The 25,389-nt window shown below is 36.3% G+C and overlaps 5 protein-coding genes across 9 annotated transcripts; 3 read left to right on the top strand and 2 right to left on the bottom strand.

Annotated features, from left to right (window-relative positions):
- Window positions 1–789: 789 nt before the first annotated feature.
- On the top strand, window positions 790–9,352 carry serpin-13 (serine protease inhibitor 13). The gene is made up of 9 exons (XM_028317320.1): window positions 790–936; window positions 2,838–2,939; window positions 3,147–3,316; window positions 3,641–3,718; window positions 5,588–5,804; window positions 6,604–6,744; window positions 7,001–7,089; window positions 7,171–7,605; window positions 8,501–9,352. The coding sequence occupies exons 2-9, from the start codon at window positions 2,851–2,853 to the stop codon at window positions 8,653–8,655; spliced, it is 1,374 nt and encodes a 457-aa protein (XP_028173121.1). The 5' UTR covers window positions 790–936; window positions 2,838–2,850; the 3' UTR covers window positions 8,656–9,352.
- On the bottom strand, window positions 9,274–11,107 carry LOC114362066 (male-enhanced antigen 1). Its single transcript, XM_028317324.1, has 3 exons — window positions 10,738–11,107; window positions 10,345–10,476; window positions 9,274–10,068 (listed from the first exon to the last, which is right to left on the bottom strand). Exons 1-3 carry the CDS (start codon window positions 10,933–10,935, stop codon window positions 9,940–9,942), a joined length of 459 nt encoding a protein of 152 aa, XP_028173125.1. The 5' UTR covers window positions 10,936–11,107; the 3' UTR covers window positions 9,274–9,939.
- Window positions 11,108–11,470: 363 nt separating this feature from the next.
- mei-9 (DNA repair endonuclease XPF mei-9) lies at window positions 11,471–19,618 on the bottom strand. Of its 3 annotated transcripts, XM_028317318.1 has the most exons (16): window positions 19,421–19,613; window positions 19,069–19,221; window positions 18,806–18,986; window positions 18,608–18,720; window positions 18,318–18,483; window positions 17,641–17,777; window positions 17,312–17,466; window positions 16,736–17,202; window positions 16,343–16,654; window positions 16,015–16,111; window positions 15,768–15,889; window positions 15,513–15,686; window positions 14,425–14,565; window positions 14,012–14,206; window positions 13,400–13,564; window positions 11,471–11,549 (listed from the first exon to the last, which is right to left on the bottom strand). In XM_028317318.1, the coding sequence occupies exons 1-15, from the start codon at window positions 19,537–19,539 to the stop codon at window positions 13,409–13,411; spliced, it is 2,688 nt and encodes an 895-aa protein (XP_028173119.1). In that variant the 5' UTR covers window positions 19,540–19,613; the 3' UTR covers window positions 11,471–11,549; window positions 13,400–13,408. The 3 variants fall into 3 exon arrangements, with proteins under 3 accessions (XP_028173119.1, XP_028173117.1, XP_028173120.1); XM_028317316.1 differs by lacking the exon at window positions 11,471–11,549 and having other exon boundaries at window positions 13,201–13,564; window positions 19,421–19,618; XM_028317319.1 differs by lacking the exons at window positions 11,471–11,549; window positions 14,012–14,206 and having other exon boundaries at window positions 13,201–13,564.
- On the top strand, window positions 11,573–13,388 carry Pcmt (Protein-L-isoaspartate (D-aspartate) O-methyltransferase). Of its 3 annotated transcripts, none has more exons than XM_028317321.1 (7): window positions 11,573–11,759; window positions 11,996–12,132; window positions 12,209–12,434; window positions 12,521–12,606; window positions 12,681–12,758; window positions 12,834–12,921; window positions 13,267–13,388. In XM_028317321.1, exons 1-7 carry the CDS (start codon window positions 11,705–11,707, stop codon window positions 13,278–13,280), a joined length of 684 nt encoding a protein of 227 aa, XP_028173122.1. In that variant the 5' UTR covers window positions 11,573–11,704; the 3' UTR covers window positions 13,281–13,388. The 3 variants fall into 3 exon arrangements, with proteins under 3 accessions (XP_028173122.1, XP_028173124.1, XP_028173123.1); XM_028317323.1 differs by having other exon boundaries at window positions 11,573–11,763; XM_028317322.1 differs by having other exon boundaries at window positions 11,586–11,759; window positions 12,834–12,957.
- A 482-nt stretch (window positions 19,619–20,100) lies between the features above and the next one.
- LOC114362074 (hrp65 protein-like) lies at window positions 20,101–25,368 on the top strand. The gene is made up of 13 exons (XM_028317333.1): window positions 20,101–20,314; window positions 20,402–20,579; window positions 21,067–21,426; window positions 21,540–21,968; window positions 22,055–22,356; window positions 22,434–22,542; window positions 22,624–22,778; window positions 23,150–23,409; window positions 23,494–23,693; window positions 23,815–23,907; window positions 24,029–24,121; window positions 24,243–24,335; window positions 25,354–25,368. Exons 2-13 carry the CDS (start codon window positions 20,406–20,408, stop codon window positions 25,366–25,368), a joined length of 2,283 nt encoding a protein of 760 aa, XP_028173134.1. The 5' UTR covers window positions 20,101–20,314; window positions 20,402–20,405.
- Window positions 25,369–25,389: the final 21 nt, after the last annotated feature.

Here is a 25,389-nt window from a genome sequence, read left to right as displayed (position 1 = left end):
TGTAAAGTTAGATGGATGCATGCAGTCAAGCCCTCTTTACGCAACTCACCTAAGCACGTTAGACTAGAACAGGGGTCTCCAAACTACGGCCCGCGGACCATAATTATTAGGCCCGCGACAGCTTAAGACTAAGCCTATGTTTGCAGGTAGGCAGAAAAATTAAAATTGTTATGGCCCTTGCAAAAAAATTATTATGGCCTCAAGGCACAGAATAAGTAAGTATGCCCAAGGCTCCAAACGGCCGTCTAGGCTGTCTCGGGACAGCAAAACTTAAAATTCGCTTTCGATTCGAGGCATTACCTAAATTGTCTACAGACTCAGTATAAAATTCTAAAAAGGGCATCTCGTATAAACGTACACTGTTTGCAACTTTGTACTACGCTACGATGGCGTAGTGGCGGCGGCGTGAGGAATAGCCTTAACATCCCGGGTTAAATTCCTGGTCGAGGACATTTTACTTTGAAAAGACCTTTCCAAAATTGAGTTGTCTGGGTGTGTGCTGCGAGAATGCCACAAAATAAAACCGTTGTTGGTCTTAACTTCATCTTAAAGAAGTACACAAGTATGCGGCCCTTTGTATGCCTTTGTTTTGACCATGAGACATAGTGTGCTGTCTGGCGGAGGCGATTTTTTTAAACCAAAAATGTCGCGATAACATAGAGCCTTGTGACAAAGTTTAATTATTGATATTAATCAGTGCTTTTGTAATAGTTGTGCTTATTGTACCTAGCTGTGCAACGTTTTGGACCGGTATTAATGTCGGGTATAGGCGGCCATCCTATTTTGCTTTTCAAGGTTACTACTCAAAGCGCAGAGAAACGTTCGTGTTTTAATCATTTAGTATTGTGCACTGTGTGTGAGTGAACACTCGTGTTGGTGGTGCTGTGTTGGTGTTGCTGACATCTAATGATAAATGATTTAAGGTCAATTAAATAGGTAAGTTAATGAAAATAACTAAGATAATAAATATGCTTTACAAAATATAGTTACAGTGTAATCTGACTAACGTTGCTCATTATTATTTAGTTAGTTTCTGTTTTACTTACTAAAATAAAAAAAATACTGGCGATCTTTCATGGTGTGTACCTATTTAACTAAGTAGTCTAAGTTTTCCTATGTATTACTTTTCTCTATGGTCTAAGTAAGTAACTATGAATTGTATGTAAAGGAATACCTAAGCAAAACTATAGAAATTTGGTTATTGCGGTCATTGCATTGGCATCATTTAATTTTAATAAATTATTATATTAAGTAAGTACACATTAAATAATATTTACCTATATAACTTATAAATACATATTTAGCTACGGAACCCTAAAAAGACCTATGAATCTAGGTTTATTAAACTAAAAAAACTATGTCTAGATCTTATTTCAGTAGCTGTGGTTTCTTCTTTTCTAAATTAAATTAATTTATGGCTTGTTAGTTCCTGCAGCGGAATTCCTATACCAATGTCTCGACAAAGTTTAACTTTTACATCTTATTTAATTGTTTTGGTAATTAATTATGAGCTTAACTTTCAAAAATATTATCTGCATAACTTTTTATAGTGTTTTCATTCGGATTTTTCACAAATTGGCAACTACGAGTACCTACATAGGTACGAGAGTAGGTACACATCATCCTATATACTAAGTAGAGTTAGGTACCTGTTGGAAAAGATAATATCAATTAAAGTTGCATTATTTCATTGTTGTTGTGAATTGGATAATAATTTTAATTGTTATCTCATCTATCACATAGCATCATGAACATGAGCGGATATCGTTTTTCGATGCCTCGAACTGGCAGGAAAACCTCCTATAAATACAAAACAATTCACAAGTTGTTGTCATGGTCTTGAAGCAAACTAAGGTTCCTTCAGTTTATTCAACGTACGAGGTAACCAAGATTACTGCCTATTCTTTACCTTTAAGTCTCAGTACACCCAGGTGCAAGCTTATTTGTAGCTTTACTCAGCTTTAGAAAGTCCCAAGAAGTTTTTTTATTTGATCCGTGGAATCGAAGCTGGATCACCGCGCGACTACGCCACATAACAAGTAGGGTTTTTTTTACAAAATGCTTTCTTTATGTTATGGTGTTTGTGTACCTAACTGAAGCAACTTTGTTTGTCGAGTTGCATGGTGTTTGAGTTATTTATTATGCGTGCGCGTAGGTACCATCCTACTGGTACTTATCTACATTTTGGTTTGTTTTTTTTTGGTCCACCGTGATAAAGAGTCAAAAGTACTTCGGTACGTATTATACCTAAATAATTTACTGTGAGTAAGAGAACGTGGCTGAAGTCGCATGAATGTTGATAATGATGCATTCCGAAATTGCACACGATGAAAACGTGCGAACTTTTAGCCTATTCATAGAATTCAACAAGGATAGGTAGTCTGGTAAAGGTACGTGTTTCTTATACCTATGATCTCACGTAGCAACTCAAAATAAATACACCTACCTACTATAAAACTAAGACAGGAAAGAGTTGGAGGAAGAGTTCTATGTTATTCTAAAAGCAATCCTCGGTAAGAAATTATTAGTAATCTAAAAATACGAACTGACCAAAAAATCTCAAAGGCTCTAGACACCTATAAAACCGCAAATTCTATATTAGTCCACGACTTTTTCGATAAGATTTTCATCCAAATTAATCTAGTAAATACCTTTTTTAACTAAACGGAGCAGAAAATAACTGCCCCCACCCACTAGGATTCGAACCCGGGACTTCTGGGTTTGAGTCAGTTGCGCTTACCACAGACGCGTCTAAACTTTTATTTACCAGTCATATTATTTTTTAGATTGGTGTTGTTAAAAATGTCACTTACCAGCATACTTATTCTTTTTTTTAGATTTTATTTGAAAATGAAAATCTACGTACAACTTACCATCCTGCTATGCTACGCATCATTGGCATATCCAAGACCACAAGAAGACAGTGATGTAAAAACCAGGTAGGTTCTTCCAACTATATTTAAAGGAAACTTACATTTTCCTAGGAAAAATATTTTTCTTAAATTAAGGTTCAACATACTAACAACGCTAATAACGAAGAAAAACTTTACCTATTGTTTGTACTTACTTACATTAACATAAGTAAATACTTGGTACCTTATCTTGTAAATACATACATATTTTAATGGCGATCAATTTTCTAACAGCACTGTTGTCGACGATCCACCATCATCTACTTCGACTACCACAGCTCCGGCTCCGGCCGAAGATGATGGAGTGGCGAAGGCTGTCAATGCTTTCGGCTTCAAGATGATTAAAGCCATGATGAACCAGAGCACAGACCAGAACATCGTGGTATCTCCTACAGGCGTCGTTGGTAAGCACTTCTTTCTATTTTATTATTTTATGTTATTACGTCATGTCACCTCGTAGGACAAACTAGTTTCGCCTAGCTAGGCCAACCACTTCATCATAAATACGATAGACTCATAACGTAAGACGAAGGAAGAGTAACTAACCAGTATCAAATAATAAGTAATGAAACTAGCAGCAAGGATTTTCCACAATCGAACAAAGGTGTGAAACGTAACTGACACTCAAATATGAATGAATGATTCATTAAATATGTAAACCCACTTACTTAGAAAAGTGTTAATTTTCAACGTGAATGACGAACTGACTCTATTTGTATGACAAACAGGTCTACTTGCTATGACGCTTCTGGGAAGCGCGGGAACTACCTACGACGAAATTGCAGAACTAATCGGATTTAGCCAAGGTAAGCCAACTAAAACGTCACATAAGATTACCAATAATAATGGTATAAATAATAGAAGAGGTTCTTCGATGATCTAGTGACGGTCGCGGGAAGTACCTACAGAATGCGGCCAGGACCGGTTGTTGTGGAAGTCCATGGGGGAGGCCTTTGTCCAGCTGTGGACGTCACTTGGTTGAAAGGAACGAATCGAAGTGCCACATAGACACAGTTAATTCATTTCTTTACACATGTGCCGTTAAGTGGGACTTCTACTTATAATGACAATAGTTCAGAATACAACGACCCATTTTAGACGCTTTCTTTAGTAAAGTAGTAATAGGATTTCTTTTACCAAGTTAACGGCAATAATTTACGCTTTTGCGTTAAAGATCAGATGTAGTTAGGAGTCTACTTATAACTGGACTCAGCTACGTTAAGAAGGTACCCGTTAATCCAGTCTAAGAACACGAGGAAACACAAAATAAATTTGTTTTTCACCTGTTTGTGAGTTAACTTCTAGAAATGCTATAACGTCGTTTAAGTTCTATCACCACGTAAGTCATTATTAGCAACTTTTCAGGATTGGACGAAACGACGCGTCCGTCTTTCGATTTTCTAGCATCAAAATGACAAAAACGCCAAAATATGACTTACGTGGTGATAGAACTTACCCGACGATAAGTGAGACATCTTCACTGAAGACTTATTTTTATCATTATTTTAGGTACTTACTCATTGTATTATCCTCGTCTTCAATACCTCGGTTATAAAATTGTAATATTTAATATCATTGTAACAGACAAATGAGAAGTAAAAATATTTTTAATCCCGAGACGAGAGGCAAAGCGGCTGATGGATGGGCATCATCATTAACTGTTATAAAAAAGAACATGATAAGTTCACAAATAAAAGATAATTATAGTTAGCGAATTGTTTTTCTAATGATTAGACATCAGTATAAGTACAGTCAGCGTCAAATAGTTCGTGCGTGATACCCAAAAGGAGCTAAAAAGTTCGCAACACGTCTTTGTTACAATCGGAATAAGGTTGTGTTGTCAACTTTTTGGTCACTTTGAGCACAACTTTGAGTGTCACGAACTATTTGATTCTGACTGTACTAGTACACTTATAATTTTCGATATTATCTTTAGGTAATTAGGTAAGGCCACGACCACGTGGATAAAGTTTGTCTATTTACACTTCCATATGAAAAAAACAACTCTTAAACAACGGCTACGGCAAAATTTTTAAATAAGTAACCATAGTTATAACTTTACTAGATAAGTATGCTTGGTGCGATCGATTTGCCTTTGACTTTATAGCACTTAAAGTACGCCTTAAGTGCTATAAATATTTTTTCATGGACTCAGATTCATACTGAAATATTCAGGTGAATATTAATCAAGCTAGAATTTTCCAATATGCCTAGGTCTAGGTACCTAGTCCATATTCCCTAGTGCGTGCTAACTTACTTACTTACTTCTTAACGTAAGTAGGCATGTTCCTAAAGACTAAAGATTTACGGTGATTTCCATAATTATTAGATTATTGCGCGCCAAAACTTTTTACACTAATTTAATTGTACAGTCGACAGCGCATCAGACTAATTTTTTGTTGCAAAATCGCACCATTTGGAACCAAATAAGGTGCTACTATTATTTAGCATTTCCTCTGCGTCTGCACCTGCATAAAATAGTGTTTTGGTTTTTGTAGGATGAAAAAACTACTACAACAAAATAAATTAATTTGTTATCTCTACATTATAAGCTCGGCTGTGGCCGCTGCGTTGTGACGGTAAAGACCCGCGCTTACGTTGCGGAAGATACCGGTTGACTGCGTGCGTGCGTGGTATAAGTTATAAAATACCCAATTTATCTTTTTTTTTCGCAGATATTCTCGTGAACCGAAAATACCACGAGGATTTGGGGTCGCGATTGCGGTCTCTAAGTGCAAACGACACAAAGACATTATACGCAAATGCTGTGTTCGTCAGCGAGCAGTCCCGGCTCCGGGACATATTCCGCTCCTACCTACAGCGGGTGTACCACGGGGAAGCTCTCCGTGCTGACTTTCAAGATGGCGACAAAGTTAAACAAATGATTAATGAGTTAGTATTGTACGGTTTTTCCTTATACCCCGGTCAGGCTACGCTTTACGCTTGTTTTGTTTTCCGTATTAGCGTTCAAAATAGACGCAACAAAAATAAGTAAACAGAAATCATTCTGACCACTTAATTACCGAATACGAATTGAGTCATACTTCAGTTCATAATAAATTAACTTGTAAACAACTGATAACCCTGAAAAGATTTGTGTTTGATCCCGCAGTTTGTTGCTTGGCTAACTGATGGAGTAATATTATTAAGTTCCTATTATTTACCTACATAAACTGATCTAAAAGTTATGTTAAAAGTTACCTACAAAAGTTAGCACTATCTTTGCATAACTGTTACATTGCATGTTCACCTTGACTTTGCCATACTTACGATGCTTTTTCGTGGTATTGAGGTTTTAGTTTTACGAGAGTATTTATAGCCATAAGTATTTTATGCTCTTTAACCGCAGCCTTTGCAACACGAAAAAGTTAAATACCTACTTAAAGATACTTACTTAATACTTATTAATATTTAGACATGATCAATGTGGCATTTCTTCCTAAGTATAAAAGTATTATTATATTAGGATTTTGAAAAGTGAGATAATATAGGTACATTAATTTTAGATGGCATGCTAAAATTAATGTACCTATATTATCTTATTATCATAATAGACAAAAGTTGTAGGTACAATTTTGGTATTCGTGTTTTTGTTGTTGACTGATCGTGTATGTTAATATTTGTTTAATGTTCTAATGGTAATCAGTTGGACTGTATTTGAAAAATCTAAAGAAATAACATTGTATTTCAGATGGGTGAGTAACCACACCAACAACAAAATAGAAAACTTTCAGCAGCAGCCACTGCCAGCTTCGACAAAAGCAGTGCTTCTCAGCGCCCTCTACTTCAGCGGACAATGGGCGGAACCTTTCGTACCCGAGTATACGAGAAAGTATGTTATTCAAACACATAAGTTTGATTTTTGAGATTTTTCATTTAGATTTTACACAATTAACAGCAATAACTGAAATATAAAAATTGACATTACATAAATCAACTCATGAACGTGGCGGATATCGCAACTTTTTTTTCCCGATGTCCAATGAGGGACAAACAGGTAAAGGACAGGAGTGACTTAAGCTTACTTAATTACTTAAAATGCAGCTTTAAGTGTAAAATTTTATCTATATTTTTCTCCTCTCCTTCAGGTTACCCTTCCAAACGCCAACCAAAGAAGTGCTGGTAGATTTGATGGCTAATTTCGGAGATTTTGACTACGTTTTTTCATTTGAAGATGGTAAGGAATCAATGAAAATGTGAAAACTTAATGCTGTTTTCAATATCCATTATTTGAAAAAAAAAATGTTTTACATTTCAGGCCTACAGATGATTGCTTTGCCGTACAACGATACAGTGACAACGATGTACGTAATAAAACCAAGATTACCAAAGCGTGTTAACTTAACTGATTTACTAGATCGTTTAGATTACGAAAAGATTGATAAATTGATAGATCACATGAAGAGGAAGAAGTGTGTCATTCGTTTCCCTAAAATGAAGCTTGAAAGTAAGGTAGACTTGAAGGATACTTTGAGTGGGTTGGGTGCCAGATCGATGTTCACACCTGGAGTTGCGAATTTCGCTGTCATGCTGGAGAGCGATCAAGTTGCTAATACCAATGAAGAGGAGCTGATAAGCCGAATAAACACAGGCGAGGGCGAGGCGCGCACACTAAAGGACATGGTCAACGGGTTTGTCAACCCGTCCGTGCACGTCGACTCAGTGATGCATGAAGTCAAAATGACTATAGACGGTGAGTCTTTCAACATATTTGTATGCATATGTTACGCAAATTAGCTGTCGGTACTGCTGGCTGAGTCACAGCGTACTGTTAATGTAACGGCGCTGCGCAGCTTAGTCACTTAATTAAAAGTTTAATAAGTGATAAATAACTCACTAACACTTCAATAAGTCCATAAACAGCGCAAATAAATAAACATTTAGATCAATCTGCATATAGACTACAGTTTATTTGAGAAAAGTGTACTTATACGAAAGCTCCCTGTTTGCAGAAACTAGAGCGTTTCGTGATGGAGTAAGGGCAGATAGATACCATAACCCATCTTCTCCATACAGAAAAACATTCTGAAACTACACTCAACATCAAATAAACCGCACCTTCCGCGACGCGAACTTTAAAAATTTTCTTCTGACACAATTATGGTACCCCAATAATATTGGTGTTATTTGAAAGACCAATAAATATCCTTAAAGAAAAATACATTTCATTTCTAAATAAATGATTAACATATACCATAAATGTGACTTGAAAATAGACCTCACTTTAGGCTCACCTCTGGGATCAATTAGACCAATTTTAATGGTTATAAAACCAAATAAAGATCTCACGTGTCCTCTTTAACAGATGGATAGCGATTAATCCCAACTTATCAGTTTTATAGTCATAAAAAATGGCTATAGCGTAACTACCTATTTTTTGAAGAAGTGACTCTGGATCCTTGTAAACACACATTTTTGGGGTAAAAACCTTTCCTTTAATGACATGAAGTTTAGAACTAGGCTTTCAAATGGTACCAATGTTGGTGGGAAGTGGGGATGCATACGTTTGATAAGTGCTTGTCGCGGGAGGTGCGATTTATTTGATGCCTAGTGTATTTATGTAACTAATAGAAATATATTTTGCACAGAATACGGCACCGAAGCAGTGGCTGCGACCAGCGCGGTGATGGCGCGTACGGCGGAGACGTTCTACGCAGACTCGCCATTCTATCTATTCATCAGGAACGAGAAGACCAAACTGGTTACGTTTAGCGCTATAGTGTTCGACCCAACTATTGAGTAAAAGTCTCTGATACATGTTCCGTATATTAAATTAACACTAATTTAGCAATAATCTAAAAGAAGAGGAACCAAATATTATCACATGTAAATAATAATATCAATTTTAATATAATTACACCGAGAGTTCATTGGCCCTCTGTAAGTAGACAGGTTAGTCAGGTTGTACTGTCAAAAGTGCACCCACCTCATGTCTTTTCAGTAGTATGCTGCGCCCTAACGGGATTTCGACAATCAAGAATGTTCCTGTCATATTTTATGCAACGCGTTACCTTATGACCTACTCTTTATAATTATTTCCGTAATTTAAATTTTATTTATCCCTTCTTTGCAACAGCGACATTACTGGCATGAGCGACAGTGACAGAAAATACAAAAACGACGTACCCATAAGTGATAGAGGGTAGACCCACAAATTACAAAGTGCGAATATCACGATTTATCGCGCTCGGAGTCGAACACAAATCTTATTTTGTAACATACATAACTACGTTTTATGCATGACATAATCAGAACAAAATTGTTTTGATATAAGAAAGAAACAGGTTTTAACAACCAATTTTACGTGACGAATTAAACCAATTACCTACAATCACGATTCAATTTCGATCGAATTTGTACCTGTATAATTTATCCCATCCCAATTTAAGAAACACAGAGGCCATTGACACATTAATTACAATCTTCTTTAGCGATTTTTTTTTAAATAATCAAGAGCAGGGAGATCGAAAATTTTACTACTGTAGTCGAGTAAAAATTATGGGTTATTTCGTTATTTGAATTGTGTAAATGCAAATCAGGGATATTTTACTGTTTATGTCTTAGCTAATTTTTTTTTCTCATTTGAATGGTGAATCTCATGATATGGTAAAAATCACAAAAAAAAAGCTTTAATAACTGAACTTTTTTATGTAATTAATAATAGATTGTCAGGCAACATACATTATTCAGATTCCATACAAACCATAATGTTATAATTTTAATAAAATTGTTTTCTTTTAAGGATTTTTTAATTTTCCTGTAATGTTTTGCAATTTTAATAAATGTGATGTCAAAATTAATAAATGAATTTTAGTTATTCTTCCTATTATTTCCAACTCAAGGTAAACAAGTAATCAAGCACAAGCATTATAATTAAGGATCATAGTTTTACCATAGTAAACATTAATTGGACTAGGTAAATGTTGATACTTGAAACTCAATATGGAATAACATAGCAATATTTATTTTCTTTCAATACATTTGATCAATATTAAACTTAAAAATACACACTAATAAATAACTAACATTACCTGTTGTTTCTTAATTTTTCTATTCTATCGTTAAGTGTTTGTTTCCATTGTTCTTCAGTGATAGTTTGTGCCCACTCTGGTATGGATGCTTGTGGTAAGGCAAAATTTGCCATTGCAGACATCACCTTAAAATATAAATAACAATAAAAAAGGAGATAGTAGTAGTAAAGATAGTTAATTAATTTTTTTTTTGTTCTTTGAACTCTTTCAATGCATATAATAATATGTACTAAAGGAAATACAAGACAGATTTTGAATTTGGGCCAGACCATTTGAAATTTTATCTTAGGTACTACAATTTCTTATGACAAACTACAAACATTATTTAGCCTATATTTAAAAAAAACAGTAGGTAAGCAACAAAATGTATTCAGTTGAGGAAATGAAATGTAAATCCTTACTTGCTGAGCTCGATCATGGTCCATTTGAATTGATTCTGATCTTTGAGGTGCACTCCAAACTTCTCGAGTTAGTATTGAATCCATTGATTCTATCACAGGGACATCATTTTGTGGCTCAGTTGCAGGAAGATTCTGAAATAATAAAATTAATTCTCAATCAAATTGATGGTAAACATTATTTTAATCTACTAATAGTCATTAAAGTAAGTTATTTTCTGCAAATAGGTTTGTAAAAAGTTTATTTACACTCAGTATTACTTTAACCATACCAATACTTCGGACAATAAATGAGACGAAGCAGCACAAGATACTCTGTCAACACACTAGTANCACTAGTGTACATAATAAATCATTGCACAGTAGTGTAGTAACACTAAATTATACAGTAATTACCTCAGCATCTTCATCACTTAGGTCGTGGTCGGAGTGTACAGCGTCGGGACCTTGGGGCAAGGGTTCATAGCCAAAGTGCTCATTCTGCTCATCATCGCTACCCTCGTCCAGATTACCGTTCATCAATAAATCGTGTCGTGGGGGTGGTATCAGGTCATTCCCGTTGTTCTCAGGCGGGTCAGGGCCGTCACATACCATTTTATAGGCTTCTAACTTTATTTCCTCGCTTGCGGTTTTACAGAGATATTTTCACAGCAGTGTAAATTAATTAAAACAATCACAAAAGTAGAACTATAGCGTCTGTATCTGCAAAAAGTGCAACAAAACACCAAAAATGCAAACACCGACCCGAATTGGTTTGACATTCACCTGACATTAACAGCACTTTTTTTTAATTAATTTTACGGCTTTGAATATCTCAATCGATTATTCCCAGTATAGAGGTCACAGCACACTAATCAACTCTCGCTTAAAAAGTTCAATATCTATACGATTTGTATCTGCGAAAGGGTGCGCAAGGGTGGACGAAGAGACGCGTCTTTTCTGGATACGGGAGCCGTAAGCTAGTTGACCATGTAACACGGTTCGTGGGCTTGTCCAATAGAGGTTGTATGTTACGATTTCGATAGGTGTTCGCTGCAGTACTTTGCAGTAGGAAGTTTCATAAAAAAAGTTAAGTTTCTGTGTGAAATTGTCCAAAGATTTATTTNATAAAAAGAATACTGAACAATTCGAGTTCCCTTTCCGAGAGATAAGTGTGCGTCGTCCTTAAAGCTGTGGATATAATGGACTCGATCCGAAGCCGAAAAATCCTAAAAAAAAAATAAACTGTCAATGTCTAAACGTCATTGAAACTGAAAAAAATATTTTTTGATACAGAAATTAAATAAAAAATATTGCCAAAATTAAGTGTTCATGGGTTAATATTGCTTTGCCTGTTGTTGGCGGCTTTATCTTGACCGTAATTATGGCTTGGCGAAGTCATGGGGTGAATAATGCTGATATGGTTCGACATCTACGAAGTACGTTAGTTTTCCTGAACTTACCATCGTCTTACAATAAAATTCAGTTCTTGTATGCCTGTTCTAATTCTATTAACATTATAAAAAAGTATATAAATATTGCAAAAATTATTCTTTCTTTCTTTCAACCTGTACTACGATACAAAAATATGTGTTTGCTCATCTCATATATGTTACCAACATTGATTCCATTAATTTATCGCTGAATTTAGTATACTATTATGAATAATTCGCAGCAAATGGAATAATAAAATCAGACTCAGTGGCTGCTGCAATGACCGCTGTCGACAGGAAGAACTACTGTCCGTACGCACCATACCACGATTCACCTCAATCTATAGGCTATTCTGCTACGATTAGTGCTCCACACATGGTTTGTAAATTATAAAAAAATTACAACTTATAATTAATTTTAGCATTTTCACAATATATCCTGAATCTGTTTACAGCACGCCCATGCATTAGAAAGGTTGAAAAGTCAGTTAATTCCAGGAGAAAAAGCCCTGGACGTTGGCTCTGGTTCAGGATATTTAACCGCTTGCATGGCTATAATGTTGGGGGAGAATGGCAGAGTGGTGGGGATTGAACATATACCAGATCTGGTGACATTGGCTACAAAGAATATAAAAAATGACCACCCTGAATTGTTGTCCTCTGAGAGGATCAAACTTATAGGTGATTATTTAGTTGAGTTTGCTCCAGATGCTGTAGTTTAATTTTGCTTTTCAAAAATGTTGATTATCATATTTTTACTTTTGTAGTTGGCGATGGACGTCTAGGTTATCCACAAGAAGCACCCTATAATGCTATCCATGTAGGAGCAGCAGCACCCACATTGCCACAGGCAGTAAGTGTCTATTCAAATAATAATGTCAAAGTTATATTTTTTTGCTTAAGTTCTTAATACATTTTTTTTTTCAGTTAGTTGACCAGTTGAAACCTGGTGGACGATTAATCGTACCGGTTGGACCTGAAGGCGGTGAACAACATCTTACACAGGTATTTTAGATGACATTAAAGATTTTGCTAAGTAGCCAACTTTTTTCTACAATTAAAGATTTTTTTTCTTTTTAGGTTGATAAAGCAGCAGATGGCACGACAACAGTAAAGAAACTCATGAGTGTGATCTATGTACCACTAACTGACAAAGATCACCAATACCGTGAGTGACATTACAAAATCGTAATTGTTACATGTTGTATGTTAATTTTGGTATACATTACGATTATTTTCTGGGCATAGTATGTCATTTATTGTGAAGTTCTGTAACTTATCTCATTATTATAATTATGTATAGTCACTAGTCAGATAATTTTGGCAATGTATCTTACTGTCATATCCGCAGTATGTTGTTGTGTATTCTAACTTATTATTTTTCACAAGCAGCCTTATTAACAATGCATGCAGTCCTAGACTTGCATGTAAAAAAGTTGTTCTATTAAACTTTAAACATTAAAATTATCTCAAGTTATGATAAATACTTTTTAAACCTATCGCCTTGTTTTAGGTACTTGGCGGTAAATACATTTTGCTGGATATATCCTCGATTTATATGCACCTTTTATAAAAAATGCAATTTTAAGAATACTTATTGCTTATAATTTTACTGTAAAAATAAATAAATGGAACTTATTACATACTTATACAGCTTATTTTTTACTTCTAAATAATGGTTTTCCTACAAACTTCTTTTTTCCAAATGGTTTTTCGTCTTTTGATGGGTCGGCAGGTTTTGCTTTAACATGCAGTATTGAATGTAATGTTTCAGCTTCATTTTTGTTTTCAACTATCGCCGTTAGTTTTTCCTAGAATAAAAAAAGCAAGGTCACTATCTATAGCAATTTTCCTAACTGCGTCGCGTAATTTTCCCAGGGGGCTTTGGTTGTAAGGCGGGAGGCTGGGACTAGTGGGATGTAATGTAATAAGATGATTAGATGTTGATACGAAAGTGCACACTGAAACGCAGTCTATTTACAACCGATTATGTGGCTGAATCAGTTCAATTACTTTATAAAAGTGGCTCAAACCGTGAACAATTAAGAGCGCGACTTTTGACACGCTGGGCACGCTACAGTAGTAGTAACCATAACAGGTGTATCGCGCGATTGTAGCAAATAAAGTAAAACGTTATTAGGGTTTGTAAGCAAAAAAAGCACAGAGAAGGGGCAGAAAGCAACATGCACCTCAATGGTGTTATCCAAATGAAGGCACAAAAATTATATCATTGTATTTGGCTAACCATAATAACTTACTTGTGATAAAGAAATTAAATGATCCAGGGAAACTCCTCTATTTAAAATTCGTGCAATGTTTTTTGACGTAACACCAGGCAATTTTTGTATGAAATCATGGACCATTATGTTGTATCGCTCGTAGTTCATATCGTCTGCGGTATTTTCGCCACTAAGGGCCAGTGCTTCAGCTACATTGGGGTTTTTTCTACCTTGCTACAAGTAATGAAAATTGCATTACAGATATAATCTTTAAAGTGGTTGAAATTTTTATAGCACTAGAGGCCCTCGCCCACGGCGACTTTTTGTCGCGCGTTAGTCGCATTTGCAACGCTTCACAGAAGTAATGCCAACGCGCTACTACAGCAGCGCGACTGCATCGCTACAAAAAGTCGCCGTGGGCGAGGGTCCTAATATAGCATTTTCAAACTTACTTTGAGTTCATAAAATAATTCCGCTGTAGCATAAGGACTGGGTGACCACACTAATTTTAGTCGCGGGAAATGTATAGTTAGGAGTTGTAATTTCTGTTGGATATCTACCCTTGATATATCAGTTGATACAACAAAATGGCCCTGGAAAAAAACAGTTATTCAGTATCGAATCGAATAAGGTACTAAGTACCTAATATCATGGTGACATGATTTCTTGATAAATATACAGTGTGAGTCACGTTAAAGTGTACATATGAAAATAGATGAAACTAGACCTATTTTTATCGACAAAAAAGAGGTCAAAAAATTTTTGAGATTTTTTTAAAATTTTTTAGAGATTTTTTTTTCTTCCAATTACTTATTGTAAAGAAAACGTAATAACTTTTAAACTAAGCGGTATATCCTGATGAAATAAAAACAGTAATAATGCTAAATAACAGGCGTAACTACAAAAATACATAAAATACACAAAAAATGCCAATAAATAATAAAAAATGATACTTTTTGAAAAAAATCTGCTTTTAAATTCGTGTTTTTTTGGTTATTTGATAAATTTCTCCAAAAAATGCCCCTATAACCGGTGGTTTTTATTACTTTGTGTTATTCTCTATCGTATTATCTTTGTAAAACCATAAATCACATGTCTCTATCCCTATCACAACATTTGCTATGATCGTTTGAACAAAGGCCTGCCACAACATTATTCTCCGCTGCAGGTAGAGACAATTTTAATTTTAACTAAAATGCTTATTTTACTTCGAAATCTTTTGTTTTTATTTGAAATGTAACTTGTCTTTATCAAAATTACACATCTAGAGCCATTTTCAGTTTCGTTGTTAACGAAGCGTTGAATGGCGCGCACGGAGAGGCTTAGTTCAAACGATCATTGCAAACGTTGTGATAGGGATAGAGGCATGCGATTTTTGGTTTTACGAAGATAATACGATAGAGAATAATACAAATTAATAAAAACCACCGGTTATAGGGGCATTTTTTGGAGAAATTTATCAAATAACCAAAAAAACACAAATTTAAAAGCAGATTTTTTTCAAAAAGTATCANGATAAATCTATTATTTACCTACGTACCTGTAAATTAAATGGCTTGTTTTGGTCGAATTCAATGAGCAATATCGGTCTACTATAGTTCCGACACATTTGGGTGCACTGTGTATACAGTCTTCCAGAATTCAAAGATCCAATCAGATCGGATATTGATTTGCGTTCAACGCATATCTCAGGAGTAAGGATGTAGTCTCCGATCTAAAAACGTAGGTAACATGTTAGTAAATTAATAAGAACAAAATAATTAATTATTAATAGATCAATAAATATTTATCTTACGGCGATAGTAACAGGTTCTATGTTAATGCCTTTCCTATGAAGTAGTGAAGGAAGATCGGAGCGAAACTCTCTGATATCAACTATAACAACCAGTTTTTCTTTGCATTGAGTACTCTGCCCACCTGAAATTTTAAATAAATTAATTACACAGCCACATCCCGTTAAAATAAATTAGATTTCATTCAATTTTACAAATCCACCAAGACACACATACAGTATTGTAGAAAACATAAAAGTATATTTTAACCTGCTTTTCGTGTATCAATAGACTCTTCATCTTCTTCGACGTTTAAATTGAAATATTCGTCGGTTTTTCCATCTTGATATGTTGGCACTACCATTGACTGAAATATGAGTAGGTAATTGTAGTTAAAAAATATGCTAAACTTATTGTTCTGTTGATGCAATAGGTATAGAATGGGATATTATTGATAGGAGGTCCTTTTTACAGGAAACTCTAAGGGGGATGGGCCATCCTCAAATGGAAAGAATACGAAAAATGATAATATTTAAGAAATGCTCAAGATGAAGACAAAGACGAATGAATTGCTATTACTATAAACAATACTACTTACACTTTTGGCCTCTATGAGTGTTTCAAATGCTTGTTTCTCCCGTTTCAGTGACGTAAGATAAGCTTGTTCTTCGACAGTTTTGTCATGAATCATGAAATAAACTTTACTTTTAGACTCTTCTTCTTTTTTTCGAGATTCAAACAATTCAATCTGTCTCACTGCTGCTACATCGCTGTGGTATAATATTATGTATTCTGGACGCAACAGTTCCAAGGTTCTTTCAAGAGAGAAATTGTTTCCATTTTCTTTGAAAGTCTGGATGTATATTACAGGTTTTTCGGTCTCAATCTGAGTTATATCCAAACTATCCATCTGAAAACAGCGATTTAATAAATATAAATTAACAGTTACATATTAGTGATAGGAGTCTACTGACTGAATGCTAAGATTTACCTGCGAAATAGGTTCAAACATACTTTCGTTCGATTCCTTATTTCTTTGTGTAACCTGTGTTAAAGTCAAGATATAATTTGATTTATTTGTATCATCTGTATTTAATTCCTCATCAAACAATTCGGAATCTTTATTTTCTTCATTTTCTTGGTCATTTGTATCTTCTTTTTTATCTTTATTTGTTTTACTCTTAGTTTCTAAAGGGATATCATTTTGATAGGTCTTATACTTGGATGAAAGTTTAGTAATTGTTAAATCTCTTCTAAAAGCTGTATAGAAAAGGTATTTATTTGCGCCCATTGTCAAATAATGGTTTAGTTGGGAGCACGTTCTGCTATCTTGGCACAGAATTAATATTTTTGTGTTGTGTAACTTTCCACTTTGCTTCTTTTTAACTTCTTCAGGAATTTCTTCAGATAGAAGTTCATTGAGACATTTCCATTTTTGTGATGGTTCTGGATCAAATTCTGAAACATGCATGTACAATACTTTAAATTCTAAGTTACCTGATATTATGTCCAATCTATGTATTGTACCATTTCTACTTATTCTAATTAATAATAAACTATTACTCACCACTTTTATGATTGTAAACTCTCCCTCTCGCTAATCGGAATAGTTGTTCTGCAGAGTCCAAAAGTATCCATCCTGAATTTATTTGAGCATACTCTGGTGTTCTATATTTGCTCACCAATGCATAGAAGGATACAGAATCGTCGTGTATAACATTACTGAAAACATGAATATAATTCCAGTGTCGTAAATAGGTCAGAATAAAGTATTTCAAAATCGAGACAATATGAAAAGGTTTGAAAGGAAATTCAGGCTTTTCATACAATTTAATTATTTTTAAATGAAACATTATAAAAGTATCAGGACAGAAGAATAGATTAAAATATGCTCACATAATCATACTTCTTAAAACTTTGAGATCTTGAATATATTCTTTAGTTCTTGTACTCAACTGATGCCATACACAATCCAGTTGCGATTGGAGTATTTTGTGGAATTTTTTGGTCAGACAATTTTCGGTTGTTATTTCCTGAAAGACAGAATTGGGTAGTTTAAGCTAAATTAAAACAAAATCATAAACAAGCATGTAGTGGCGGCGTGGCGCACATACGCATGTAGGTACACATACATTAGCTAGGAAGAAATAACGGAGCAGTTTGTAACCGCGCGGCCGGTTGCGGGTAGAACGCATTTTTATTTTTAAAGACAGCAACGCAGGTTTTTATGTTCTTATTATCATACGTGGCGATCATGGCAAGTTATTTATTCGATTATTTACGACGGATCAAGAGTCGGTCGCACGTGAATCGTCCCGAGAGAGTGCGTCAATTGTTATGGCGCAAATCACGCAGTTTCCGTAAAGTAAGTACTATGAACAAATAAATAAATAATTGACTCACAAATATATATAAATTTTTGATTTAATTTAGATTTTTACCAGATTAGCTTTGATGATGAAAGGATAAGATATAATAAAATAAAATTACACTACAGAAAAACTTTATTTCTCAGAACTTGTGAATAATATGGATACTGAATATCTAGTCTAGTATGTAGGTTAAAGTTGTACCTGCAGGTCTAAAGACCTATTGATGCTTTTGAGCTGTTTCACAGTGTAATTCATGATATCAATAAGACAGGTTTGAATGTGGTTCACATTCGATGTAAGAGGAACATGCAGTTCTATCACTTCAGCTTGTCTGTTTTTTAAACTTTTGATTATATTTCCATGAAATCTAAAAAAGATGATTTTACCTTAATTAACATTAAAAAAAACCTTGAAACATCACAGTGGCAATCCTGGCTGTATGCCAGAGACACATTTTGTGGTAGCAATAACTAAATTAATGAAGAACATACCTAGGCCACAAAAATAATTCAGTTACAAATACAGCTCTCATGACTTTTTCCACTTGATGGTATCCAAATGTAAAAGATATAGGAGAGTTGGAGAAAGCTTTAATAAATCCAGTCTGAAAGAAATTGTTACAATTACAATGACTACCTTAATTACTAATAACACAAATCACACAAATAAATCAGTAAAAAAAAGCATACCTTATTTTTCTGTCTGTACAATCTCAATGCGAATGCTTCCTGACATGACTCTAATATGGTGTGAGCTCTCAACACAATAATGCCTGTGATTTTAGGTATTGGAACCCTGTCTTTTAGGAGGTCCACTACTAGGATGCGGGTAGAAACAAAATGTATGCCTCCCTCCAAATATGCTTTTTCTCTAATGACAAAAAAATATGTACAAAATAACATTAAACAGTAGTTTATTTTATATCAATAGCATAGTTGAATAAAGATACTACCTCTCAGATCCAACTGTTGGTAAAGTATTTAAATTAAACTTTTCTGTAAAATACTTTTCTTCATGATCACTGCTATTTAGAACCAGAATTAAATTTGCTGGATCATTATATACCCACAGTAAATTAGATAAAACTGTGTTATAATTTATACCTCTGCAATCATAATAAAGTAAACAAACACATTAATATAATATAAAATTATAGGCGCGAAAAACTAGTATCTAGTAGTAGTATCTAGTCGCCCAGGACTGCAACAGTGAATATTATGATATTACACCTATAGAAATCTATAGGTGAGTAATTAAAACTTATCCCGAGGAAATAAGGTTTTCTAAACTTTTTCAAAACTTACTTGGCTATTACTACGAGAGCATCTTTTTCAAATATATCCATGAATATTTGTGTTTCAAATGGTAACATAGGAAACTTAGGTTCAATAGAATTTATATCATCATTTTTTTCAGGCTCCATTATTTTGATAGCAAATGTTTGGACTAATTTTTTAATACTTTTCAAGATCTATTGCAAAACACAAAACACACCCCCGCGCTGCACGTCAAAAATTATATTAATGACATTTGACAGGTGAGAAAAAAGTTTTTTTTTTGGTTTTTCTTCGCTTTGGATATAGTACCTATGGCCTACATTAGTAAAAAATGAATAAGAATATTGTACAAAAACAAAAGGATTTTGTTATTTTAAATCCAGTCTATTGGATAGTCATATGGACAGTCTTGAACTCTTGATAAAATGCATATATGTAGATAGATTTTTCAAAATAATAAATTAAGAAAGAACGAAAAAATATTTAATTCAGTATCAATGAAAGGGGGAATCCCTATTTTTTCGCTAAACATATTATCTGAATTTATCTGTTAGACTAAATTATTTGGTAAAAAACTAAATTAATTTTGGCTTCTCCAAAAGCCAAAGAGCATAGAGACTATAACAATGTTGCCAGTAGGAATTGCGAAAAACAACCGGAAACGGGGAGAGAGCAAAGAGGTCGTGTCGGACGGAAACGGAATAGCCTACCTCCTAGCCACCATCTTGTCTACGTTGCGCATCCATCGCATCGATCACTTTCTTTTCTTGTGTGTGCGTCGTTCTTTGGTGACGCTACGCTGTTATAGATACAGTTACAAATTTCACTATTGCGTTTTTTACAAATATACAATTTACGGGTCAAAGTGAGTGCGACTGATAAGTTTTTCAGTGCGTTACATTTTTACGCTAATAGCGTCAGGTAATTGGTTTACTTTTCATAATTTTACCATGCATGAGGACTTAAATATTAATGCGTGTGAGTAAAACAATTAACATTTTGTTACAGGACAATGCAAATGCACGGTATGAACCAATACGGTAATCATAGAGGGTTTGGAGGACCCCCGCAGCCACAAAGGCAGGGTGGTCGTCGTGGTATGAATAGAGGAGGTTTTCGTAATAATTCAAGATTTGAGCACAATCAAAGGAATCAGAGTCCTGGAGGTCAACGACCCAATAACGAAGTAAGTCTCCAACTTAGGACTTAGTGAATAATTTACTCAATAGTAGTAGTATTTCAATGTCATACACATTTATAACGGGAATCATGGGACTGGCCTGCTTTTATTGCGGTACGCCGCCATCTTATCGTCGGTGCTTAAGTATTGATTTTAAAATAACTCTGAATACCTAACTATCTTGAAAGACAAAACTAGACCTGTCTTTATGTACTCTGACAATGATTTACCTGTATCACCAAATCCAAGAAGTCTGGCACTTACTAAATATACCATCCATATTGGAATCGATTTTTTCCCATGACATTACAAAACAAATCATAAGTTTTAGTTAAATTATGTAATTTAACTTAAATTATGTAGTAAATCCAGTGCAACTAAAGTAGGGGGTTATAAGTAGGTTAAATGATTCAATCAATTCATCTGAAAATATTGACCTCCTTTTAATACACAATACTGGCTGACCTATTGATATTGTTTTGTTATCTTTTAGTCTGGGAAGCCACCTCAAGTGCAGCAGAAACAGAATCAGGTTCAGTCTAAAAATGAGCCAGCTACTCAACAGGCACCTCAGGCAAAAGCAACAACACCGATTCAACAAAAACCGGTGCAGAACCAGCCTAAGCCTCAACAGCAGCAAAATCAGCAGCAACAGCAACAGCAACCAGCTCAGCAGCAGCAACCAAAACCGCAGCAACAGCAGCAAAAACCACAGCAGCAGCAGCAACCGCAGCAGCAACAGCAGCAGCAACAGCAGAAGCCTCAGAGTACTCCTGCCAAGCAGGATTCCCAAGATAAAGTTGATAGCGAACAGAAGAACCAGAATCAGAACAATCAAAATCAACAGCAAAGGGTATGTAAAGCTTTATGTAGAATTTTATCTACAGTAATTATTAGCCATAAAAACTAAATAGTGAAACATCTATTTATTTAATTTTGTTATTAATGTTGCAATTACCATTTTAGAACATGAATGGAAACTTTGGAGGTGGCAACAGGCAAGGTGGATGGTCTCAGGGTGGGCCTGGTAACAAACAAGGTGGCAACTTTGGTCAAGGAGGAAATAAGCCTTTCGGCCAGAAACCTGGAGGTCCAGGAGGGCCAGGTCCAATCAGGAACCAACAGCGTAACAATAGAGGTCCAAATCAAGATGGCAAACCATTGCAGAGGGAAGAACATATGCTTGCCAACAAACTTAAAGATTTAGTTGGACCAATACTTGATTTGCACCCAATAGATCAAACGGAAATGAAATTCAATGGCAGAAGCAGACTGTACATTGGTAATTTGACTAATGATGTTACTGAGGATGAAATTCTGAATCTATTTACTCCATTTGGAGAAGCTGCTGAGCTATTTTTAAATAAAGAGAAGAACTTTGGATTTATCAAGATGGTAAGTTGTTGGTGACCAGATATTTTAAAAATTTATATAGACATATTTTGTGGTGGGGTCTCATTCTATGTATGTTTTGTTTCTAGGACTACAGAGTCAATGCAGAAAGGGCAAAACGTGAATTAGATGGGAAGATGAGGAATGGCAAGACTTTACGAGTTAGGTTTGCCCCACATAACAGTGCTATTCGTATCAAAAATTTACCGCCTTTTGTTTCCAATGAACTACTATACCGTGCCTTTGAAATCTTTGGGAAAATTGAGAGAGCTTATGTCAGAGTAGACGAGCGCGGGAAAACTCTTGGAGAGGGCGTTGTGGAGTATGCCCGGAAGCCTAGTGCATTGGCGGCCATTCGTAACTGCAGTGAAAGATGCTTCTTCTTAACTTCGTAAGTAATAAAAATTATCAGTGATATTTATTTAAGTTTGGTGTGGAAAATACTAATTTTTAAATTTATTATTTTAGATCCCTTCGTCCTGTTATTGTGGAGAGCTATGAGGAACCTGATGAACTAGATGGTTACCCAGAAAAGAATTTGCCTAAGAAGCATCCAGAATTCCAAAAGGCTCGTGAGGTAAGCATTTACCAACAGTATGTTTTTGATTATTTCTCTATCTTTTTCTAGTTATCTAACAAGTATATTATCTTGTTATAGATGGGGCCTCGTTTCTCAGAATTGGGAAGTTTTGAACATGAATATGGTACTAGGTGGAAGCAATTGCATGAACTTCACCGTCAGAAGGAAGAGGCGCTAAAGAAAGAACTGGCTGCCGAGGAGGAGAAGTTGGAAGCTCAAATGGAATATGCCAAGTGTGTATTGTTTTCGTTACCTACTATTTTATATTAGTGAGCCAGGAACATCAAAGATTAATAGTAATAGGCATGTTTACTGGGTCAAAAAACAAGAGTAATTAGTTCGTCAATTAACTTATCATAAAATACTCGACATGTATTTTCACTTTTTCAAACTAATGAAAATTTAAAGAGATCACGCCAAAGTTCAAAAGAAGAGGCCTGTGACGTCAATGAGTGCTTAAAAGTGCAGCACTTTGTGACGTCGCGCGGAACTTCACAACGCACCATAACTTTGTAATTATTTGATTGATTGACAATTATTTTTTGGTAAAATAGACAAAAAAAATTTTTTAGGAAAGAAGCCCATAATTTTACGAATGTCCCAGGTACGAGCACGAGACTGAGCTGCTCCGCGAGCAACTGCGGCAGCGCGAGCAAGACCGCGAGCGCCAGAAGCGCAGCTGGGAGATGGCCGAGCGCGCCGCCGACGAGCGCCGCGAGCAGGAGCGCGCGCAGCTGCTGCGCCAGGAGGAGGAGCTGTCGCAGCGCATGCGCAACCAGGACGACGAGCTGCGCCGCCGCCAGCAGGAGAACACGCTCTTTGTGCAGGTGAGCACGCGCAGCTGCTGCGCCAGGAGGAGGAGCTGTCGCAGCGCATGCGCAACCAGGACGACGAGCTGCGCCGCCGCCAGCAGGAGAACACGCTCTTTGTGCAGGTGAGCACGCGCAGCTGCTGCGCCAGGAGGAGGAGCTGTCGCAGCGCATGCGCAACCAGGACGACGAGCTGCGCCGCCGCCAGCAGGAGAACACGCTCTTTGTGCAGGTGAGCACGCGCAGCTGCTGCGCCAGGAGGAGGAGCTGTCGCAGCGCATGCGCAACCAGGACGACGAGCTGCGCCGCCGCCAGCAGGAGAACACGCTCTTTGTGCAGGTGAGCACGCGCAGCTGCTGCGCCAGGAGGAGGAGCTGTCGCAGCGCATGCGCAACCAGGACGACGAGCTGCGCCGCCGCCAGCAGGAGAACACGCTCTTTGTGCAGGTGAGCACGCGCAGCTGCTGCGCCAGGAGGAGGAGCTGTCGCAGCGCATGCGCAACCAGGACGACGAGCTGCGCCGCCGCCAGCAGGAGAACACGCTCTTTGTGCAGGTGAGCACGCGCAGCTGCTGCGCCAGGAGGAGGAGCTGTCGCAGCGCATGCGCAACCAGGACGACGAGCTGCGCCGCCGCCAGCAGGAGAACACGCTCTTTGTGCAGGTGAGCACGCGCAGCTGCTGCGCCAGGAGGAGGAGCTGTCGCAGCGCATGCGCAACCAGGACGACGAGCTGCGCCGCCGCCAGCAGGAGAACACGCTCTTTGTGCAGGTGAGCACGCGCAGCTGCTGCGCCAGGAGGAGGAGCTGTCGCAGCGCATGCGCAACCAGGACGACGAGCTGCGCCGCCGCCAGCAGGAGAACACGCTCTTTGTGCAGGTGAGCACGCGCAGCTGCTGCGCCAGGAGGAGGAGCTGTCGCAGCGCATGCGCAACCAGGACGACGAGCTGCGCCGCCGCCAGCAGGAGAACACGCTCTTTGTGCAGGTGAGCANATCCTTCTGTACCTGTACTATTACTTATTCTGTGTTAACGTTTTATTTTTTTGTTAACTACTTAGTCAATTAATTTATTCCATTAGGTATTTGATAATTAAAAAAACCTAAATAAACGTTTTAATAAATAAGTAAGTAAGAACCTTATTAATTTTATAAAGATTAAGAGTGCCAACCCTAACACTCAGTTGAAGTGTAGGTATTTAACTCGCCGAAAGGGATAAGTTTCCGTACTGCTTTAGCTCATATATATACTGTGGTCTCGATTTATACCAAAATTTTGCAAATTCAGACAAAGAAATCGTAAACATTTTTGTCGTAAAAGTTAAAAACTTTTAGATAAACTTCAATGCAAAACTGTGAAAATTAACATTGCGAAAAAGGTTTACAAGCACTGCCTAAAAATGTTCCTTAGGATCAGCAAATATAAAATTTTACCAATATTTTAACGAAAAACAAAAGTTTCAATTTACAGCAAAGGTAAGCATGTGTGATCAAAGGTTAGTTTAGGTACAGTTAGCGTTAATATTTTATTAATAACTAGCTGACCCGGCGAACTTCGTACCGCCTTAGCGTAGAGATTTTCTTAATATTTTTTTCCGTAAGAACCATCCTTGGACTTCCACAAACATTTAAAAAAAAGAATTATCGAAATCGGTTCAGCCGTTCACACGTGATGCCGTGACAACGCGAAACGGGTTTCATTTTTATATATATAGACAACATTTAAGAGTTACTTAATACATAAAAAATGTAGGTAGGTATCTCGTCTTTGAATGTCAATTGTATTTGACAATCTTGCAAACGAATAACACTTAAGCTAATATTAACACCTAACTTTTGATCGTTAACCTATTTTTGATTGCAAACTGTAGTAACGTGGAGATAACGGTTTCTGTTTTAGTTGCTTTATAACTTGCATTCTTAAAATTTTGAAGAACATTTGCGTTAGTATTAGGTCAGGTTATGTTTTTAATGTAAACGTAAAAATTTTACACATGTCGTTGCAGGTGACTGTACTTTAAGTTCAAAACTGTGTTGTTAGT

Source organism: Ostrinia furnacalis, unplaced genomic scaffold (genome assembly GCF_004193835.3).
Source record: "Ostrinia furnacalis isolate ACB-3 unplaced genomic scaffold, ASM419383v2 OfSCF6157, whole genome shotgun sequence".
NCBI lineage: Eukaryota > Metazoa > Arthropoda > Insecta > Lepidoptera > Crambidae > Ostrinia > Ostrinia furnacalis.
The sequence above is the reverse complement of the archived record's forward strand: the minus strand, read 5'-3'. Positions and strand labels throughout refer to the sequence as shown.

What these genes read in the sequence shown, in the direction of transcription:
- mei-9 (XM_028317316.1), bottom strand. Translation starts at nt 19,539, where the DNA reads ATGGAGCCTGAAAAAAATGATGATATAAATTCTATTGAACCTAAGTTT. An exon ending in AATTATTTTATGAACTCAAA is followed by an intron (nt 14,207 to 14,424) that starts GTAAGTTTGAAA and finishes CATTACTTGTAG; the next exon opens with CAAGGTAGAAAAAACCCCAA. An exon ending in ATTTAATTTCTTTATCACAA is followed by an intron (nt 13,565 to 14,011) that starts GTAAGTTATTAT and finishes TTTTTATTCTAG; the next exon opens with GAAAAACTAACGGCGATAGT.
- Pcmt (XM_028317321.1), top strand. Translation starts at nt 11,705, where the DNA reads ATGGCTTGGCGAAGTCATGGGGTGAATAATGCTGATATGGTTCGACAT. An exon ending in CGATTAGTGCTCCACACATG is followed by an intron (nt 12,133 to 12,208) that starts GTTTGTAAATTA and finishes ATCTGTTTACAG; the next exon opens with CACGCCCATGCATTAGAAAG. An exon ending in TGAGAGGATCAAACTTATAG is followed by an intron (nt 12,435 to 12,520) that starts GTGATTATTTAG and finishes TTACTTTTGTAG; the next exon opens with TTGGCGATGGACGTCTAGGT.
- LOC114362074 (XM_028317333.1), top strand. Translation starts at nt 20,406, where the DNA reads ATGCAAATGCACGGTATGAACCAATACGGTAATCATAGAGGGTTTGGA. An exon ending in AATTCCAAAAGGCTCGTGAG is followed by an intron (nt 22,543 to 22,623) that starts GTAAGCATTTAC and finishes ATCTTGTTATAG; the next exon opens with ATGGGGCCTCGTTTCTCAGA. An exon ending in CTGCGCCAGGAGGAGGAGCT is followed by an intron (nt 23,410 to 23,493) that starts GTCGCAGCGCAT and finishes GAGCACGCGCAG; the next exon opens with CTGCTGCGCCAGGAGGAGGA.
- LOC114362066 (XM_028317324.1), bottom strand. Translation starts at nt 10,935, where the DNA reads ATGGTATGTGACGGCCCTGACCCGCCTGAGAACAACGGGAATGACCTG. An exon ending in TAAGTGATGAAGATGCTGAG is followed by an intron (nt 10,477 to 10,737) that starts GTAATTACTGTA and finishes TTATTATTTCAG; the next exon opens with AATCTTCCTGCAACTGAGCC. An exon ending in ACCATGATCGAGCTCAGCAA is followed by an intron (nt 10,069 to 10,344) that starts GTAAGGATTTAC and finishes TTATATTTTAAG; the next exon opens with GTGATGTCTGCAATGGCAAA.
- serpin-13 (XM_028317320.1), top strand. Translation starts at nt 2,851, where the DNA reads ATGAAAATCTACGTACAACTTACCATCCTGCTATGCTACGCATCATTG. An exon ending in GACAGTGATGTAAAAACCAG is followed by an intron (nt 2,940 to 3,146) that starts GTAGGTTCTTCC and finishes ATTTTCTAACAG; the next exon opens with CACTGTTGTCGACGATCCAC. An exon ending in CGTTTTTTCATTTGAAGATG is followed by an intron (nt 7,090 to 7,170) that starts GTAAGGAATCAA and finishes TTTACATTTCAG; the next exon opens with GCCTACAGATGATTGCTTTG.